This window comes from Perca fluviatilis, chromosome 13, assembly GCF_010015445.1.
Source record: "Perca fluviatilis chromosome 13, GENO_Pfluv_1.0, whole genome shotgun sequence".
Classification (NCBI taxonomy): domain Eukaryota; kingdom Metazoa; phylum Chordata; class Actinopteri; order Perciformes; family Percidae; genus Perca; species Perca fluviatilis.
The window spans coordinates 22624559-22640502 of NC_053124.1; the positions used below are offsets into that span (position 1 = coordinate 22624559).

At 41.0% G+C, this 15944-nt stretch overlaps 1 protein-coding gene across 8 annotated transcripts in view; it reads left to right on the forward strand.

Moving 5' to 3' along the window:
- Window positions 1-15944, forward strand: part of rbms3 (RNA binding motif, single stranded interacting protein) — a 296046-nt gene that overhangs the window by 259544 nt on the left and 20558 nt on the right. For all 8 annotated transcript variants that reach the window (XM_039819879.1, XM_039819886.1, XM_039819878.1 and 5 more), the window contains 2 exons: window positions 2999-3095; window positions 6346-6396. In XM_039819879.1, the coding sequence (XP_039675813.1) occupies window positions 2999-3095; window positions 6346-6396 (148 nt within the window). The remainder of the gene's footprint in view (window positions 1-2998; window positions 3096-6345; window positions 6397-15944) is intronic.

Here is a 15944-nt window from a genome sequence, read left to right on the forward strand (position 1 = left end):
TGCATTTTTAGTCTCAAGTCTGGCAGATTTTTGAACTCCTTCCCTTGGCCAAGCAACTCACTCCCAACCCCAACGGAGCAATCCACCGTTTTCCAGCAGAGAACCATGGCCTCAGACTTAGAGGTGCTAACTTTCATCCCAACTGCTTCAAATTTGACTGCAAACTGCCCCAGTGTGTGCTGGAGGTCAAGGTCTGATGAAGACAACAGGTCGAGATCCTATCTATTGAAATCAGAAACAGAATCGGTGACAAGGGACAACCTTGGTGGAGCCCATCTCCCTTTGAAAAGTGTTTGACTTCATGCCAAAAATACAGACACAGCTCTCTCTCCAGCTTTTAGCAACAGCCCCAGTACTGCATATTCCTGCTGTACCCCCCCCAAACACAACTCCTATTAGAACTAGTCTGCCATGCCAGGGTTCAGCAGCGCTGAGTCCCCACCTTTGCCTTCCGCCCAGCTGAAAATGCACCTGACCCCAATGCATGTCCCTGTGGGTGGTGGGCTCACGGGGCAATGGGATTGAATTCAAAATATAATTATGATGCAAATGACCCCTATATATATATATATATATACTATTGTGGGACTGAATTTACATTTTGTAGTTTGCATTAATATTTGAATACATTTAACTGTATACTTTAATAGGAGAGCAGCAAATAACTCTTTTTCTCTTCAAATATATGTTTTCTTTTCTTCAGACCTAATTAAAACCCAACATGTAGAAATGCTTATTTTTTGAAGTGGTAACGCTTCCCTTTGCCATAATATGAGCTTACACATTTGATGAACGAGACAAAATATAGAAATGACCATGTAAAACATTATTACCAACTCTGGACATGTTTCATGTTTTACTAGTTAATGGGTTGTCCATAAACATTGTTTGACAAAATGTCATAAGAAATCTACAATACATCATCCAACATAGTGATGCTACTCATGTTTGGGGTCATTTAAACTCCAGAGAAGTTTAATTTCCTGTTTGACCTCTTGTGAAGTAACTCTTGTAAAACTCCAATAAGATCATTTAAAATCGATTTATTTGGGAGTTGTAGAGCTACATAAAAAGGACAGTATTTAAAGCGTAACTCTCGCCAAAATGCAACCTAGGGTCTTTTTGTGAATGTACCCGAGTCAAACTTTCGTTTAAAGGCATATTTAGGATGGAAGCGCCACTTTTAAGATTTACCGTGTTTTTGTTTTTCAGTCAAATGGCCTTTTGAATGGGAGTGCTAGGGGCACTTTTATGCTAGCCTCAAAATAGCTATTTTTAAAACACTAAGAAGGCTCAACACAACATAATATATGCTCGAAGTATCACCAGGGGCTCTACACCTTAACGAAAGCATTGACAACATTGATTGTGTACCCAGAGTTTACTAAAAAGAAAGGTTTTGAACAACTCACCGTAGCTGTTGTTGTTTCCGGCCGCAGCCATTTTATCAGTCAAAAACAATCGATTTCCGAATGCAACATAACAGGGAGGAGAGTAAAAACGGAAAGCTCCTAAAGCTTAGTTCCATATAAATGCACGGATAAGTCGTTGTTTTGTCGTTATTGAAAAACAATATTGACCTTGTAGTTGAAAAAGGAGCCTCATATGGAGTCTGTTCATTTGCATTCGGATATCGATTCGTTTTGACTGCCGAGGTGGTAGTGGCTGGAAACAACAAGAGTCCATGCTTTCGTTTAAGATGTAGAGCTCCTGGTGATACTTCGAGCATAGTTTCATGTTGTGTCGAGCCTTCTTTGTGTTTTAAAAATAGCTATTTAGAGGCCATTTGACCGAAAAACGAAAATACGGTAAATCTTAAAAGTGCCGCTTCCGTCCTAAATATGCTTTTAAACGAAAGTTTGACTCAGGTACATTCACAAAAAGACCCTAGGTTGCATTTTGGCGAGAGTTATGCTTTAACCATGTTTTACAGCTGGTAAATGCATTTTCTGTAGTGAACTTCTGAAATTATCATCAGTTTCAAATCCTGTTTATAGCTATCCATGAATTATCAAGCTGATAATACAGTTTGTGTGTGTGTGTGTGTGTGTGTGTGTGTGTGTGTGTGTGTGTGTGTGTGTGTGTGTGTGTGTGTGTGTGTGTGTTTGTGTGTGTTTGTGTTTTAAGCTATTAAGGTGGGCCTGGGGCCTCCAGGACTCCAAACAGAACATGTGGGTTGAAATATAATGTAACACACAATATGAAGAGCTGATGCTTCATCTTGAAATGGAATGTGGGGTCGTCAAACCTAGTACATAACTTGTCTAATATCCTCGGCCAGTAATATGATCTTCAGCTAGGGTGACAGAGACTATTGGACATTTCACTTAGCCTCCCTAGGGATCACAGTGACATTCGGTTGCTATAAACCTTCAGCAATGAGATAAAGTAGCGAAGCAGACCACCTCACTTCTCTGCAGCTCATGTCAAACCTTCTTGAAATGCATTGAGTTTTCCACAAGCTCAGCCTATAAGCGTGCTGCTTAAGCCAGCCAGGCAGGACGGTACAGTGTAGCCTTAATACATGAATCCACGTTGAAAAAAAAAACCATACAACCTCCTACTTTATACGATGACAAAGCTCAATTTGATGTGATAAAACCCGACTTTTCAATTGAGAACGCTATAAGACACTTCATGAAACTTTTATGTGGCATTCGAAATACAATATATGGCCGTGTGTTTGCTCTGAACAAGCTGCTGGATAAATCGACAGTGTGTTTGTGTGTGTCTGTGTGTGTGCTCTAGTTTGCAAGTGTTTCTTTCTTATATAGACAGAGAAACACACAGATCTGTCAGTTAATACCCCATTTTTGTAATAAGGTAACAGAATTTCATGTTAACATCATGTTCCATGTACCTATATACCTATAATGACAAACTAATTGCTGTGTCCTCTCCTCTCCTTTACTCTTTACCTCCTTTCCACTTCTCTTTTCTCCACCCTCCTTCCCCTCTTTCTCTCCCTCCCTCTCCCTCCTTCTCTGTCCCTCCTCAGGTTCTACTCCTCGCCTTACAGCATCGCTACCAACCGCATGATTGCACAGACCTCCATCACGCCCTTCATCGCTGCTTCCCCCGTTTCCACATATCAGGTGGGCCATAATGCACTGCATTATGGGTAGATTGCTGTATGTGTACAGTATATTTAATATGAGGGTTTGCTTTGTGTAAGGGTTTGGAAGAGAGGGGGCGGGCTGCAACCCAGCGTGAGGTTCTCTCTTCTCTCATCGTTTCTTCGCCGCTCCAGCTGTGCTCGATGACATCTGTTTCGTAGGCGACAAACACAACAGGCATCAGAAAACAAGCAACGAAAAAAAAGGGATAAAAAAAGGCTGACAGGGTAGAAACAAATAAAATCACCCATCAAGAATGAAAGTGTCTAGGAAAAACAAACACTTTCCTCCCTCCTAGTTTCCTGACCTCTTTTGTCCTCCCTCAGCTGCCAACGCAATAAAGCAGGTTTTTTTGTTTTTTTTTACTAACTTGGATACAATCGCTTCCTCTTCCAAAGTGAATTTCCACATTCCTCACGGCTGTGATCTGTGGAGTAATGAAAGAGAACAGAACAGGAACGTGGAAATTGGCTATGTGAGATGTCAAGAGCGTTAACCGTTTTCCATCACTGCGCATTTCACGCAGCCCCCTTTACCGAATCTTAACATCAAGAGGCACTGCCACTGTGCCCTCTCGTTCAGACAATATCATTTAACATCGGCTCTGTTTGGTATGCAGAGGCCGACAGACGAGGGTAGTGAGTAAGAGAAAAGAGATGAAGGATAGATGGGGAAAATAGAAGGGACAGATGGAGAGAAAGACAACTAGGGAGAGGAGGACAGATAGTACGGGTGGTAGTGATGGTGATGGCTCGGTGGGGGGGGGGGGCAGAGGAGAGGTGTTGCTGAAGGTTGCTTTGCCCGTCTTTGAGGCACGCTTGATTAAAACTCTGGTCCGGTACCTGCAGTGGAGGGGTAGGGGAAAGAGGAGGAGGGAGAAAATTGGGCCAGGGCGCGTCTCTAATCCGCTCTCGGAAGGCTTCCAAAATTGATTTATCAAAAACAATGGCCAGGCTTTTGAGGAATATTAATCCCCACAGTTTCAATATCGGGCAGCTCTGCCACTGCTTCCTGTAATATTGCCCTTCAGCCAGTCACGGCAGGAAGGTGAGTCCTTCATCTTCTGTTCAAGTACAAAGAGACAGAGGAGAAAGAAAAGGAGAAGACAAGCCAGGCAGCCACATATGGCTGACAAAAGGAAATCACTTCCTTTTATGATGGAAAACTATTGCCTTTGTAATGAAAATCTAAAAGTGCATAGAAATGACTGTACATGCCATTCCTTCTTTTATGTTTATGTTGAGGGGATATTTTTTTGAGCTACTAGTTTGGTGGCATTGATTTATCAAATCTGCAAATGACCCATGCCAATAACACTGTTACGGTGTTCTTTCAAGCCAGCCTCTGGTGAGCTTGAATGATGATTGGCTTTGTTTCCTGGAAAAACAGCTTTGATGATCCACATGACAGGAGCCAGCACGGGCCAGATCACTACCAAGATCTCAGCTAGTGCCGCCAGCCAGCCGTGGCCTGGTTTACATCACTGGCTCTGCTGACTGGCTCACTGTCTTACTAAATATGTGGCTGGCTGGCTTGCTAACTAGCTAACTGGCTGGTTGTTTGGCTTTATCTGCGACTGGTTGGATGGGTGGCCAACTGGCTGACCCCTCGACTGAACGGCTGACTGACCGGCTTTTTGGCTTATAAGTTGGCAGGCTGTTTTAAACAGTAACACAAGCTGTGAAGTTGAGCCAGAGGTAGGGAGCTTCTTAGGTCATGCACATTATACCGTTCACTCACACTGAACGTACTGTATAGCTATACACCAGTTATACCCAGTTATCAGTAGTAGTCAGTCAGTAGCATCTAAGGTAGCCATCTGCTGTTCTTACTTCTACTTTCTACCCATGCAAACTATTAATTTCATCTGAAACTGCGGACAGTGTGCAAGATAGGTCTAATATCAATCAGGTTCACAATCTCTGTCAGACTTTATGCTATCACTTTTGAGGCATGTCAGATGGTGCAAGAAATGTCTGGTAAATTGGAGTTCTACAATGGAATTAGACAAAAACAGTAAATATGTGTTTAGCACAACACTAGCTTCATTGGCTGGTTTGCAAACGTCACATTTTTGTTCCTACATTTCAACACTATCGTGTCTTTGGCCACCAAAGCTCTAAATCGGCCGTGAGTGAGTTTACAACTAAAGATTTCACCACGTTTCTCTCAAGATTGTCAACATTCTTCTGGGACAGCCCAAAGTCACACAGTGTAAAGGGTCTTAAGTCTGACAAGAGTTTAGTCTCTCTATTAAATAAATCACATGATTGGTCATGCAGTATCTTGCATGAAGATAAGTGATTAAAAATTAGCTTTCTCTGTGTCTGTCTGCTGTCCCGTTCCGCTGAGGGAGAACAAATACTGCCATGTATAAACAAACAGACTTGGCTTCATGTTATGATATATCCAGCTTGTTTAGGTGTGGATCCAAATCACGCGTTTGGGTTGGCAAAGAGGATTGATTGCTCTTAAAGCAGATTATTCCATGTTTGTCTTTGTTTAATCTAATCATTTTACCAGGATCAGTGGCCAGCCTGTGTGTTTGTCTGCTACAAGCTGTCTAATTCCTCTCTCCAGCACATCTAAAAGCTCTGTTTGTTCCTCCATTCCACCAGTCTCTTGATCATTGTCTCTGTCACTGTTTCACCGTTTCTTTAACTTTCTAATCCACATTTGTGTATATGCATGTCTATAAATGTTTTCCTCTAGTAATAGCTTGGCATACCTCTGAAACAAAGAAAAGTTTTGTCCACCGCTCTCAAATTCCTTTTACTTTTTCTTTTTACTTTTAAATAATCCTTCTGAAATGGATTCTCTCTAGCTGTCTGTCCCTCGAATTTTCATAATGATTCACCACTCTTGCAACAGCACTGGGTACGGCATTAATATTATTATTATAATAGAGAAGGAACCTAATTTAAGGGCTCCGTGCACAAGGCATACTGTTGGCAATAATGAGAAGGCAGGAGGGAGATTTGCTGCCTCCAGACTTTCAAATTCTTTTTGTAATTCTTTGGCACAACTTAATCTGGGTAAGGTTCAGCCATTTTAGTGCATTAAAACCAGTGCAATCACTTTAAAAACCTCCAGACTCAAGAGTATTTGAACATATTGTGAATGTTTAAACAGCGTCAATGCTTTATGTGGGATACTACTTGGATCTGACCGAGATAGAGGAAAGTTTATATTGTCACCCTTCTTTTACATTTGATGTGTTTCTCCTCAGGTCCAGAGTACGTCATGGATGCCTCATCAACAATATGTTATGCAACCTACAGTAAGTACTCTACCATTTACCTGCAGTAGCTGCCCTTGACTCCCCATTGGGACCCACCCTTAGTTGAAAATGTATGCAGTTTCTCCTTTCTGCACAGTGTTTTACAAGAGTTGTTGAAAGGTTGTAGGAGGAACTCGTGCTGAAAATAGTTTACAACATGGAGGATTTTTTTTTATATTTACAGAAATACATATGATCAGAAAAATAGATTCTGTCTGGAAATGTTTAAGCCACATTCTTCCTCTGCTGCAGTTTTAATGTTGAAAATTGTATACATGCATATACCATTACAGTACCACATGAAAACTTCTTATAGCTAAATGATTACAGCATTTTTATCCTGCAATTACTATACACAGCTCTATAAAAACATATTATCCCATTCTGATAACCACATGTTTCCATCTTTCCTAAGTATACAAACACATTTAGTTTTTGTTTTTTTGGTTGGGAATTTATAGGTGTTGGATGTGCCAGGAAGCGATTCAGCATAATTGACCAGACCACAGCACAATACAGACAGGCTGTTGACTGTTGCTCTGGGTTACCAGCCCAGACAACAGACAGGGCTGGGCTGGGCTGCTAATTAATATTAATTAAATTAAGTTCACCACAACACAGTCTGCCACAGTAGAACTTAGGTAGTTATATTGCATCCAATGGAATTCAGTAATCCTAGTTGAAGAGTACAGAAAATTGGTTTTCTGAGTGTCCACCAAGTCTGCAAAAAATATCCTCAATAACAAACTATTTTGTATTCTGGTGAAATTTGATGGATGTTTCAGTCTTGATTTACAAGTGAGACACCAAATACCTATGTTTCAAGAAGATTTTAACTATTCTAATAGCCCAATGTTTATATTTATCTTTTGGATTTTTCTGTAACGTGCCAAAAGCATTGTTTGGAATACATCCCAGATTTGGGATGTTGTAGCAACAAAGAGCATTATTGGGTTAGTAAATTGTTTTTTAAGGTTGATCCGAGCTCCATGAGTGTTCTCGTTTTGTTGCTTAGAGGTTTTTAATCATTCTGCCAGAGGCTTTAATGTCTGCTTGAGGCTTTCTGTGGCCCCTGAAGCACACTCAGTGTACATTGTTCTTTATTGCACTGAACCAGACAGGGGCACGTGTATTTAATTCTTTACAGTCGTGAAACAGTTTCACTGTTCCACAAACAAAAATTAGCTAAATAGGCATCTTACTTAAAGGGCCCTGAACTACAATACAGAGTATTTCATACAGTAAAGTGAAGCATATTATTGTAAAAGTGAGCTATACAACTATGATGTGCATTAAAGTACAGTACATAATAAGAATGTAGATATGATATGTGTTTACTCATTCAGTAAGTTATTTTGATCCTTCCTTAGGGTAACATGAGTTATTTTTTGCTAAAGTTACCTTTAATGAATCACACAGCTGCATAATTAAATTCATGCTGTAGCCTTAAACTTCAATATTCTATACTAATGATTTAAATGAATATGCATGCAGCTATACCTTACCTTACTATTAGGATTTATAATGTTTGGGTAATATCTTGCAGAGAAGTTAAATGCTGAAACACACACTTTAGAAACTACAAAACTGGAGATGTCACACAAAATAGTTGGTAAATATCAACATTAAAGCCTTATAATAATTAGAAAAATCTGAGTAATTGTTTTGTAAGATTTATAGACATTATTCAACAATATATAGTAATTTGATCACCAGCTTCAAAATGTTTCTTTTGTTTGTTTGTTTTGTTGTTGTTGGCTGGAGTTAACCAAGAAGGCAAATTTTAATTTGATGCAAATGTTGATAGGCACCAGAAAATAGAAATAACTCTATGAGCAGTTTCAGTTGCTACTTTCATTAAAACATTATTTTTGCTTTAAGTAACCATGACAGTGTCAATAACATTGTTAGCCTGATTCAAATAGTCACCTGCTTGCATGTCCCTGTGATTGAACAAATTGGCAAACACTGGACTCTACAGCTGATGGTCCAGCACTCCCTCACTAGAGGAGTGCTCAAGCAGCTGCGTGGCTCCCTGCTGTGGTCATTTGCCACTCAGTCCTACCCATCTCACTTCTACTCCTGCTGTGGGACAGTGAACATGTAATCTGGTCACAGCAGGCCACCAGCTAGACAGACACAGACACACACACACCATACCCAACTGCAGCTGCCCTCTAAGCCACTCAGTTTGTCTTTCAGCCACGCGACCTCCTGCCTGTCCAAACAGTATTTAACTCACCCAGCCTTCTCTCCCCTGCTGTAGCTTGCTATCTTTGCAGTCAAGGCTGCACTTTCTTGGTGATGCTTGTTTCACACAGGATTAAAGTTAGCTCACTAACAAGCTAACAATTTGTGCTGCAGAGTTTGCCTTTTGTGAGAGTGACAGTGACATGGGTGGTAGACATTATTACAAGGTGAATAAATGGCAGAGATTTCTAATAGTTTAACTGCTTAGTATTTGCAGTGCTGTGTAAGTGCAAGTGTGTGTGCTTCTGCATACACATACATTTATCTCTACAGTACTGTGTCCGTGCATCTAGACTATCTACCAATGCATGTGTTTATTTAAATGTGCATACCATTTTCTTCATCTTCTGGTATATTCTCAGACTCTATAGTCACGTGTTGTTATGGTTTGTCAGTCAGTAGGCAGACAGAACATGCGCTGCCTCACTGTCTATGTTTGTGTAACTGTGCACGTTTGCCTGATACATGTTTGTGTGCACTCTATGTGTTATGTAGTGCCATATGTGTGGTCCATACTGGTTATTCCCAACCAGCCCGTACGGCTGCCGGACAGCCATGCATCTTCCAGCCTTATGCCATGGGGCCTCTTGGAGCCATTGGCAGTAGCCAATAGCCAGTACCCACATTGCACTGTGGTGTTCATCTCATCATGCCTTCATGCCAGAAGTAGCCATGTTGCCATATGCGTCCCCATGGCCCCGTCCCCATTGTGTTCCAGTGGCTCTCTCTGTCACCAAACGGCTGCTATTTGCTAACCCCAGCTGTCACCACCATCACTGGATCATAGCTACCAATCTGTCTCCCTTTATGACCCACGCTCATATCCACTACCAGCTACATACACAGTAGACCGCCCCTTACACATACACAGCCTGCCACCAGCTCAGTGAATCACATCAAATTACCCAAGCCTGCTAGCTTCAAGAGCTCGGGGGCCTACTCAAAGCATTAAAAACCAATTGATTGTGCTGCAGTTTGGCCTGTTCCACCATGTGTCGCGTGTTGAACCGATGGAGCGCAATGGCGCTCCTGGTGTCCGGGCAATATGTAGGCGGTCGAGCATGGAAGAGAAAAGGGTCACAGCTAGCCAGCCAGATGTCAGGATGTGTAGAATAGAACAGACAGGTGCGACAGCCAGCCCAACAGTAAATTAGCGGTTACAGGTAGGCTACCTGAAATGTCATATTAGCAAAACAGTAGCGATGTAGGTTAAACTGCTACCAAACATTAACCAGTAGAGGTTGCAATAAGAAACCGAATGTCAAACGTCTATGAGGTCACCAAGGCAGTATATACTATGCACTACATACATCAACATGTATACTATTGTTCAACTTACTTTTGTGTGAATAACAGTAGTATGTATCTTTTTGGACACACTGAGCCGTACGCCTACTTTACATTTGGAGACGCGTAACCATGGTAACCCGTGCCAACCTCAGCTTTACCGGCTGCTAGATAATGCTTAAATTGCCAAAACCAGGCAACTGCAGCAGATCCGGTGAGCGCCTATGGCTACATCTTCATATACGTGTATGATATGATACGTATATGATCGCTATGCAGTAACTTCAGCCTTAGGGACAATAACGTTAGTTACATTGTAACGTTGAACACTTACGCACTAATCAGTTTTGCATCATGACTGCCAGATGTAGAGTCACACAACAGTTTTCTCATCTTTAAATTAGGAACAGTGCATTGTGAGATTTTTTGTTTTGACAGCGCCTTAGTGAAATATTACTTAGTCACAGAGATGACGAGAATCGTTCAGGTACAAATTACGTATGTCGCTACAGTATATGGACATATATGTACATGACATTTAACTAATATATATGGGTAAACTGTACTAAATTTAAACATCTAAAAGACCAGGTTCTGTTGTTTATGGGATCATATAACTTAATAACATCCTTAAGTGAGGTATATTACTGACTGTTGTTGGTTTTGATATTTCAGTGAAAGCTACAGTAGTGCTTTTTATGCTTATTTGGAGTTAACTGTACTTTCTACTTAAGCCTAAGAAATAACTCACCAACTAGTAATGCCTGCTATGACGACAATCATGATAAATTGTCTGGGATAAAGAAACTCTACGAAACTAAGAAATGATTTCCTGACCTTAAAAGTACAGTAGCTCTGACTAGGACAAATTTAGCTTGTTTGTACAGTTATGTAAAGGGTCGGTAGAGCGAGACATGGTTAAAAACGAATTAGCTGCTGCTGATGCTATGTTACTGCATGCTTTTCTTTATTTCAGCTTCCCAGTACCTTTGTGAGCTTAAACTCATTGAATACTCCTTGAAATAGTGTCAAACAATAAATAAAAAAAAATATATATATATATATATATATATATATATATATATATATATAAGATAATATATTAAATGGCAGTAAATCAAACTATGTTGAAGTTGAGAACAACTTGACCCAAAGTTTGCTTACTGCACAGTAAACAGAGAGCATTTCAGCTTGTACCGCTTCGGCAAAGGTGTTTTTTATCTGACTAGATTAAGTTTGACAAGTCCATCCATATAAGACTGGACTTCATCCCCGCAGAGGAGCCGGCACTTTGTTAGAAGGGTAGGCAGAGAGAGTGAGGAGAGAACAGTTTTCAAAATTTGTTTATCTCCAATTAATGGGCGAGATGCACTCGCCATGGAACATGATAGAAAGTGACAATGTTTTTTTTAAAGTGGACAGCTAGATGAGGTTGCAGCTTCTTTCTTTTCCCCTCTGTTTATCACTTGTCTTCCCTTTCTCTTCCTCTCTCATACTGTGTCTCAGATCTTCTAATGCTATGCTCTGTTTGGCAGTTTAGGCATGGGATGTCAGAACAGCATGACCGCTTGCCTTTTGTGCGCTCTGAATTGTTCAGTGTTACGCAAGTCAGCAAACCTTGTAGATAAGGAGAAAACTTGAGAACTAAATGCCCCTTAAGACAAATACACACATGCAGCTCACACTCTGCTGCACAACTGCCTAAACACACATATTGTTTGAGTACAGAAACACATTCTTAATGGTAAATCTCACTTATGTACAGGTCATCAATCAAGCAGACGCTTAAATTTACTTCATACTGCCAAAGAGGGCCGGAGTAGCTGCAGTGCCAGCCAAGCGTAGCATTGCTGTCTTTCCCCATGACTTATCCATCCTCCTTTTTTTCCCTTTTCCTCACTGTGAACTGTATGTTCAAGTGTGTATTTGCTGGAGTGCATTGCTCTTACACACTGAAGGTGAATTATTGAATTCCTTTCCGTTGAACCCCAGCCAGTTCTCCCTGGCTTCGGCTTTCAATAGATGCTTGCTGGGTCTCTTAAAATTGAACCATAACTATCTGCCCTCATCGGATGGGGGTGAATCGGTGCACTGTGTGATACCCATCTCTCCGCGTAAAATGTTTCGCGGATTCAGAAGGGGAACATTATGTTGGGCTCATGGATTTGACTGGCGAGGCAGAATTTGAGACGGGGCTACAGTCGTCCTTGACTTTCTCTCGCTGCTCTTTCTCTCCTCTTTTTATCTTTTCATCCCTCTCTCCCATCCACCCATCCTCACTCCCTCTCTACTTCTTTCTATACATCTCCCTCTCATGCCTCCCTGTTTTTGACTCGTGCCACCCCTCCTGCCTCTCTCTCTCTCTTTCTCTCTCTCTCTCTCTCTCTCTCTCTGTCTCTCTCTCTTCTCTACTGCCCTTTCAGAGTACAACTGCAGCTACTGTGCCCGTGCCAGCAAAGAAATCGTCTGTTCAGGGTTAAAGTTGCATTCATATAAGAGAGATATTGTTGCAGTGCCACAGGGTGACTGATAGAGAGATTGAGCTGCTGCATTTTCACTATAAGCTTTTGGATATTACCTCGGAAAACGTTGCGATAGTAGCAGCAATACATTTTGAGACCAAAACTGATTTGCTTTGGTGGACAGGCTTTATTAGCTTGCTCCGTTGTTGTTTTTTAAATTTGATTTTTCATCTTTTTTTGCTTTTGTAAATAGGGTAAATATTCTGGAGAGATCCTTGAGTGTGAAATGAGCCATTTGTCTTCAAAAGGCAGTCAGAGAATGGTTGATCCGAGCGTGGAGAGGAATGGACCTCCCATGAACACATGTCAAATACTGTTACATGCTCCATCTAGCATCCTTATCCCCCACGCACACGCACAGACACACACACTACAAATCCATCCAAATATCTTGTCCTCCTCAAGTTAGTGGTTTCTTTTTGATAATAACCTTGTTACTATGAGCATTTTACAGTCATAATCAGCCTTGTAGCCTGCAGCACCTTGCGTGCCAACTGGTGTGATTTTGAAAATGCTGATTTCAGTGATGAAACATTTTATTGTAACTCAATCTGCATCCTCTGAGATATTGCACATGATTGACAGACAAATGAATCAATAAGTGGCGGGAGACTGATCCATCATCCCTCTTGTTGTCATTTCATTGTGGAGTACAAATAGAAACACAGTAGATAAACATCTTTGCCAGAGGTGAGAAATCCTCCATCCATATCTGGCTCCACATGCTAATCTGTTAACATACATTGTTGAAGCCCCTCAGCTGCTTAATTTTCACAGTAACAATCCCCTTTTCCCTGTAGGTTCTTGTCTGGTTTGCAATTAAGCTTTTTTCAAAAACATTACAAAAATGAGATTTCAAATTTGAACATGATGGTGAAGGACAAGATAAGCTGCTATCTGCATCAATGTCAACTGTGAGGCTTCATTTATTGCTATTCAAAAGTATGCACTACTACTTCCTGACTTAGTCTATGGCACGTTGGGTCTTGTAGACAGACTGTGTTGGTAATGGTAGGGCAGCCCTTGTAGTCTGATAGCCCCAAGGAGGGATTCATGCTGTGGATTAGAGTGAAAGACCCAGGATACTGGCTCCCTTTTTCGGGCTTACCCGAATAGAAAGGTGCCTGAGGGCATCTGAAAACTGTGGTCACAGTTGAGGTAGGTGAAGGAAAAGTTGTGGGTGGCTATTGTTAGCCTTAAAGCTATAGTGGGTAGTTTCTGCCGCTCCCCGTGAGGAATTCTAAGTAATGACAACAAAACTGTCGTCGCGTCCACATGATACAAGCCTTTCGTGACCCATAGTGTGTATCAAAAAGTTACACACTATATATAAATACAGAACAAGATAAATAAGAGCACATACCCACATATTCAGATCATGCAGGAACATATAAATATGGATGACAGACAAAGACCAATACACAATATCCAGTAAGTGTGTGTAATTCTGTGGCTTCAACGGATACAGTTTCAGTATCGACACCCTTCAGGTGGGCAAGCTTTTAGTGTTAGGGGTTCCTGGCATTCTGTACTGTATATAGTTACCATTCAATCATCAGCAGATGTTTTCTTAACACCAGGCTTTCCAGACCAATAAGCTACGTCTGTGTCTGTTTCACTGGAGATGGAGAAATGTCTTTGCAGTGCTAAAGCTTGAGCAGGATTACTCGAATTGTGGCGCAGAGCCGCAGCACCTCTTCAAGTATCCTGCCGTGTTGCAGTGTCACATTTACCTTAACACAAAACACACTAACATATGCACACCAGCATCAGTATCCAAACCACAGAACCTCACATGGAGAAACCAACTGTCAAATACAGCAAGGAACGTGTTGAGTCAAGCACGGGTCATCTTTCATGTGGACGACACAAGTGATGCTTTGTTTGGGTGGAATACAGCCACAGTCATTGTTTGACGTTCTTGAGGCTTTTAATGTGCCTCTCTCCTGGCGCCCCGACCTTAACATTTCACCACCACAGCACATTCACTTTGAAAACTTTTCATCATTAATACAACATTCTTATTTCTGACCAGGCTGTTAGAGAGTTTGTGTACAATGTCTAAACAGTACAGATGTTTTGTGGTCAGCATTGCAACATCAGGGCCCCCAACCTGAATCACTTTGTAGCTTTGTTCTAAAAATGCTGTATGAATTAAGTGTATCATTATTATTAACATTACAAGATGAGGAATAGGCGTGTGAGCTTCTCTTTGCCACAGGCTGTTTTCGCTGGAAACGAGGGCATTTTCACGGCCTGAAGGTAGCGATATATCAGCACCGGTTTAAAGCAACAGTGTAGATAGGCAATAATGTTGGATATTATAACCTGCAGCAATAGGGAAGAGCAAAATGGCTGTAGAGATGCGCTGATCAGGTTTTTTAGGGCTGATACTCATCAGTTTTAAAGGAATCAGATATTTCCTGTTCAAAGGATTTTATAGGAAGTGTCTGCAAAAGACATGCTGTAAAAACATGTTTTCCTCATTTGTAAGGTTCCATTATTTTCTTTTAAAATGATACACTGCTAGTCCACGAAGATTGTCTATTAACTTTAAGCAGAGTTTCATTACCTGTTCTAATTGTCTTTTTGGTCAGATGTTCTTTATTTCAAAATTCTTAACTGCCTTCTTGACAGAGCAGATTTTAAAAATCACAAAAGACCATTTTACATCTCTTTCAGTCACATAGCTGCAATATCTCATATCTGCATTCACAACACTGGATGACATTCTGTGCAGTAAGAAACCAAATACTAAGCTCCTAAACTTGATACTAGCAACCCAAATATTACTTTACTGCATGTTAAGTCTATGTAGGGCTGGACAGGAATGTAAACGGCACGTGTTGGAGATCCTTTAGCCGTAATGGATCAGGCAGTATAAACACTTTCTATCTGTGTGACATTTATGTATTCACCTTACCCATTTTACAATTGTTATTTCTGATCAGCAACTCTAAAAACAAAATACTGAATATCAGCTGATAGCGATCAGGGCACCATTAGTCAGAGTGCTGCCGTTTACTTGTAATGAGTAGTCATAAAAAGCACTGCTGGTTGTAAGATGTTTTACAAGATTTCTTATTTACTGTACATTGTCTCTGGTCGCTGAGTGTATATCAACGTATTTAACAACCAGGGGGCTGATATCACCTGTCTCCTGTCTAAAGCAGGATCAATACCATCTTAAGCACAATGGGTTTTTCACAGACACACACACAAGCACACCAAAAGATGTACATACATCAAGGAGATCTGTAAACATCATCTCATACATTTGTAACAGCTACGTCTGTAGCATCCATTATCTTGCTCTTTCTCTGTGTGTGTCTCTCTCACACACAGAGGACAAATCAAAAACATATATTGTCTATTTGTGTCAGTCTCCTTCTCATTTTCTTTCCCTCTAGTGTGTCCCTGGACAGACACACAACAAGACAGACAGACACACACACACACACACACACACACTCTAAAACCCCCTCTCTC